This window comes from Carlito syrichta, unplaced genomic scaffold (assembly GCF_000164805.1).
Source record: "Carlito syrichta isolate Samal-C Ts95f unplaced genomic scaffold, Tarsius_syrichta-2.0.1 Scaffold306634, whole genome shotgun sequence".
Lineage (NCBI taxonomy): Eukaryota > Metazoa > Chordata > Mammalia > Primates > Tarsiidae > Carlito > Carlito syrichta.
Genome location: NW_007250730.1, coordinates 463639 through 469581, shown reverse-complemented (window position 1 = coordinate 469581; position 5943 = coordinate 463639). Strand labels below are relative to the sequence as shown.

At 36.7% G+C, this 5943-nt stretch overlaps 1 protein-coding gene across 1 annotated transcript in view; it reads left to right on the top strand.

Moving 5' to 3' along the window:
- Window positions 1-568: 568 nt before the first annotated feature.
- The window catches only part of COL28A1 (collagen type XXVIII alpha 1 chain), a 193856-nt gene continuing 188481 nt past the window's right edge, over window positions 569-5943 (top strand). The window contains exon 1 of the mRNA XM_008063194.1: window positions 569-692. Within this exon, the coding sequence (XP_008061385.1) occupies window positions 569-692 (124 nt within the window). The remainder of the gene's footprint in view (window positions 693-5943) is intronic.

Below are 5943 nucleotides of genomic sequence, written 5' to 3'. Positions count from 1 at the left end.
GGGCAGGTGTGTTGAAATGGTGCAAAAACCAGTCACCTGTTTGCCACAACTTGTGCCTTTTTTTTCCACAAATCATGATGCAACCTTCTCAAAACTTCCAGATAAAAACTTTGGTTGACCATTTGATCCAGAGGACAAAATTTCAAGTGTACTACAAGGGGCCCACTCTCCAAAAGATAGTTCTGGTTTTTTTGGGGGTCCCCTCTTGTAGAGTGGAACTGAAATGTTTTTAAATGGTTCTTCCCACTCCATGTGCTTCATAATATAAGGAAAATTAAGAATACTTGAATACAATTCTCTGAATATATAGAAATATTCACTAGTAAATGTTTGGCTATGGTGCCATGATTTATTTGGATTAGAAACTTAAAAAAATCTCAGTGTGAATATTTTCCTAGAAATATGAATGAAAACTCCCTTTCTCCAGTTACATGCCAATTTTTAACTCTGCTGCTTTGAAATTTTTAAAATTTAAAATAAAAAACAGCAAGTACTATATTGTATGAAAACATTTATAACTGATTTTTCTATTAAAGGTGCTACAAGGCGGATCTTACCATCTACCACAATGTGGAACAGATACCTTGTCTTCTGTCTCCTGCTTTTGCCAGCTTTTGTGAGTCGAACTGTGTATGGACAAAGAAAGAAAGCACCAAAGCCAAATTTATTTGCAAGGAAAAATGACCTCTGGGGTAAAAAAAAAGTTTTGTTTTTAATTATTAGTTTTAGCCTGCTAAAACTCATAGAAACATATGAATTTTTCGAAATGGCATTTGATGTAAGTAGCAAACCACCTATAAATGTGATATTCTACTTTGATAAAATTATGATAGTATGCCCCGCATACTTACAGCACATCAGAGTTTTTAGAGTACATGTGCACTTATTATCTCACTTGAGCCTCACAGTAACCTTGTAAAATAGATAGGACAGAGAACGCCACTCATATTACAGATAAGAAACTGAGGTCCCTAGAGGTTCAGTGGCACAGTCAACGCTATGGCAAATTAACTGGTAAGACACACAACTGGGATTCAAGCTCAAGTTCTATGTGTTTAAGTTCCTTCCCCTTACTCTTGCTACAATGTGTATAGTCATTTTCTACCTTGATTTCAAGAAAGTTTAAAAAAATAGAGACTCACCAATATGACACAGCACCCGAGAATTAGAGTATTATTTACTTCTAGACAACTTTGCTCAATGTTTGTTGGATTTAAAAGATGTGATGCACTCTCCTTTCCACCCACTTTAAGTGAGTTTAATATTGAGAAGGTGCTCAGAATAGAGGATGTCTTGTTTACTTTTTTAATTTCAATTTTATTTTTAAATTTTAATTTAATTTAATTTTTTTACTTTTAATTTTTATTTTAAAGATGTGGGAAAGAGGATTAGGTACACAAGTGGTCGTTGTACAGATAATGTTTGGACCTCCCTTTAGTCCCTACTTTGTCTGGTTTGAGATCAGGTACTCTCATTAATGTTATGTGCTCTCCTCCCCCAGGCAGTTTCCAGCTACCACCAATCCCTTCCTTATAGTATTATGGTAAATGTTCAGGGTCTGCTTATGAGTGAGAGCATGTGGTACTCAGTTCTTTGTTTCTGTGGTAGATCATTGAGTATGATAGAGTCCAAATCCATCCAAGTTGTTGCGAAGTCCATAATTTTGTCCTTCTTTATGGCTGCATAATATTCCATCATGCATATGTACCATACTTTTTTTATCCAGTCCAGTTTATATAGGCAGCACAGTGGGTTCAATGTTTTAGCTATTGTGAAGAGTGCTGTAATAAACACGCACGTGCAGGTATCTTTTTTGTAGAGTGATTTAAGTTCCTCTGGGTATATTCCCAGAAGAAGGAATGCTGGGTCGTATGAAAGACCAATTTCTAGTTCTTTTAGGAAACACCACACTGTTTTCCATAGAGGCTGAACTAGTTTGCATTCCCATCAACAGTGTAGAAGCATTCCCTTTTCTCTGCATTCTAGCTAGCATCTGTTGTTTTTTGTTTTATTAATGATGGCCATTCTTACTGGGGTTAGATGGTGTCTCAATGTGGTTTTGATTTGCATTTTTCTGATGATTAGTGAGGCTGAGCATTTTTTCATGTGTCTGTTGGCTGCTCGTACGTCTTCATTTGAGAATTGTCTATTCATGCATTTTGCCCGCTTTTTAATAGGGCTGTTTGGTTTTTTCTTTTTGGCACATTTAAGTTCCTTGTAGATCCTGGATGTTAGACTTTTGTCAGATATGCAGTTGGCTAATATTTTTTTCCCATTCTGTGAACTGTCTCTCCACTCTCTTGATGGTTTCTTTTGCTTTGTGGTAACTTTTCAGTTTGATGAAGTCCCACTTGTCTATCATACCTTTTATGACATGGGCCTTTGGGGTTTTGATCAGGAATTGGTTGTCTATTCCAATTTCCGTAAGGGCGTCTCTCCTGTGTTTTCTAAGATTCTTAAAGTTTGGGGTTTTACGTTCAGGTCTTTGATTCATTGGAATTGATTTTTATGTATGGTGATAGATAGGGGTCCTTTTTCAATTTTCTGCTTGAGGTTAGCCAGTTTTCCCAGCACCATTTCCTGAATAGGTTCTCTTCTCCCCAGTTGTTGTTGGTGGAAGCATTGGTGAAGATGAGCTGGTTGAAAAATTGTTTTACTTCTGGAATCTCTATCCTGTTCCATTGGTCTATATGTTTGTTCTTGTACCAATACCAGACTGTTTTGATTATTGTAGCCTTATAATCAAGTTTAAAGTCTGGAAGTGTGATACTCCCACTTTGTTTCTTTTGCTAAGGATTGTTTTGCCTAGTCATGGCCATGTATGTTTCCATATGAATTTCTGTAATGCTGTCTCCAGAACTTAGAATGATGTTGGTAATTTAATGGGTATTGTGTTGAATCCATAGATTACCTTTGGTAGGAAGGACATCATAACAATGTTGATTCTTCCTATCCATGAGCATGGAATATTTTTCCATTTGTTTGTATCATCTTTGATTTCTTTTGCAGTGGTTTATAGTTTTTTTTTGTAAAGACCTTTCATTTCTTTGGTTAGAAAGATGCCAAGGTATTTCATTTTTTGTGTGTGACTATTGTGAATGGGATTATGTTTTTTATTTGGCTGTCTACCTGTTTGTTGTTGCTGTAAAAGAATGTGACTGTATTTTGCATGTTTATTTCGTACCCTGAAACTTTGCCAAAGTTCTTTATCAGTGCAAAGAGGTTTTTGACAGATTCTCTTGGATTGTCAAGGTATAGGATCATATCGTCAGCAAAGAGGGATAACTTAACTTCCCCTTTCCCTATTTGGATATCCCTGATTGCTCTAGCTAAGACTTCTAACACTATGTTGAATAGGAGAAGGTGAGAGTGGGCAGCCTTGACTCATTCTGGTTTTCTGGGGAAATGCTTCCAATTTCTGACTGTTTAGCAATATGTTGGATGTGGTTTTATCATAGATGACTCTTAGTATTTTGAGACATGTTTCCTCTATGCCTAGGTGTTCAAGGGTTTTTATAAAGAAGGATGCTGGATTTTATCAAAAGGTTTTTTTTTTTTTTTTGCATCTAATGATATAATCACAAGGTTCTTGTTTTTACATCTGTTGATGTATTTAATTGCATTTATGGTCTTGCGGATGCTGAACCAGCTCTGCATCCTGGGGATGAAGCCTACTTGGTCATGGTGGATGATTTTTGAGATGTGTTGTTGGATCCGATTTGCTAGAATCTTGTTGAGAATTTTTGCATCTATGTTCATCAGGGATATTGGGCTGCAGTTCTCTTTCTTTGTTGGATCTTTCCCTGGCTTAGGTATTAGTGTTATGTTAGTTTCATCAGGTGATTTGGGAAGTGTTCTATCTTTCTCGAATGCCTGCAATACTTTCAATAGGACTGTTATTTGCTCATCGTATGTTCTGTAGAATTCTTCTGGAAAGGTGTCCAGTCCAGGGTTTTTTTTGTAGGTAGTTTTCTTATGACACAGTCAATTTCCTGGGTTGTTATTAGTCTATTTAGGATCTCGATCTCTTCTTGTTTCAACATAGGGAAGTTGTGAGATGTAAGAAAATTCTCCATTTTGTTTAGGTTACCAAGTTTGTTTCCATGTAATAGTTCATAGTAATCTCTGATAATCGTTTGTATTTCTTTGGAGTCAGTTGTTACTTGATCTTTTGTGTTTCTAATTGTTTCTACTTCTAGGTCAGTCTGGCTAGGGGTCCATCAATCTTGTTTATCCTTTCAAAGAACCAGCTTTTTGTTTTGTTGACTTTTTTCTATGATATTATTTGTCTTCTGTGTCCCATATTTGGGCTTTTACTTTGGTGATCAAGATTCTTCTGGTAAAGTTAGGGTTTTGGTGGTCTTGCCTTTTCAGCTCCCTTAGGTGATTTATTAGGCTTTTAACTTGTTCTCTTTCTATTCTCTTGATGTGTGTTTGTAGAGATATAAATCCCCCTCTTAGTGCTGTTTTCATGGCATCCCGGAGATTTTGGTAAGATGTGTCTTCCTTTTCATTTGTTTTCAGGAATTTTTATTTTATTTTATTTTATTTTTGAGTTGGAGTCTCACTCTGTTGCCCAGGCTGGAGTGCAGTGGCACGCTCACGGCCACCCCAGTGTCGACCTGCTGGGCTCCAGTGATCCTTCCGCCTCAGCATTCCAAGTAGCCAGAACTACAGGCACACATTACTATGCCTGGCTAATTTTCTATTTATTGTAGAGACGAAGTCTCACCAAGTTACCTGGGCTGGTCTCAAACCCGCAGGCTCAGGCAATTCACTTGCCTCAGCATCCCAAAGTGCTGGGATTATAGGCTGAGTCATTGAACCTGGCCTCAGAAATCTTTTAATTTCTGTTTTGATTTCTGCATTGACCCAAAAGTGACTCAGGATCAAACTGTTTAATGTCCATGTCTTTGTGAGTTGTGGGGAATTTTGTTGGTGGTAGTATTTATTTTTATTCCAGTGTGATCTAAGAAGATGCACAGCACTATTTCAATCTTGTGAAATTTGTTTATGCTTGATTTATGGCTGAGGATGTAGTTGATCTTGGAGTATTATCCATGTGGTGGTGAGTAGAATGTATATTCTGTGAATGTTGGGTGGAGTGTTCTGTAGATATCTATTAAGTCCATTTGGTCAAGTGTCAAGTTGAGGTTCCAGATCTCTGTTGATTTTTTTACCTCAGTGACCTATCTAGGGGTGTTAGTGGGGGTATTCAAGTCCACTATATAATAGTGTTAGAGTAAATTATTTTTTAGTTTACTTAGTAGCTGCTTTATAAAAGTGTGTGCTCCTGTGTTGGGTGCATATATGTTTAGGATGAAGATTTCTTGTTGATGAATCAAATCTTTTATAATTATGTAGTGTTTTTCCATATCTTTTAAAATTTTTGATAGCTTAAAGCCTGCTTTGTCTGATATTAAGATCATGACTCCTACTTTCTTTTGTGATCCATTCACCTGAAACTTTGTTTTCTATCCTCTAACTTTGAGACTGTGAATATTCTTTGTAGTGAGATGAGTTTCCTGGAGACAGCAAATTGCTAGATCATGTGTTTTTATCCAGTTTGCCATTCTATGATTTTTCAGTGGTGCATTTAGTCCATTCATGTTCAGGCTGATTATTGAATTGTGAGTGTTTTCCCTGTCATGATGCTTTTATAAGATTGTTTTGTTTTTGTTTAGCTTTAGTATTCATATATGTGTATGTTTTCATTTTTGCGGGTATGCTGTGTGTTCTGCTGCTTCTATGTTTGTTAGTGATCTTGTGGAACATATGGTTTTTCTTTTGTTTCTTTTTTCTTCTGTGCACAGTGCCTTTTTTTTAGCATTTCCTGTAGAGCTGGTCTTGAAGCAGCATATTCTCTTAGGGTTGGATGTCCAGGAAAGATTTTTTTTTTTTGAGTTGGAGTCTCACTCTGTCGCCCAGACTGGAGTGCAGTGG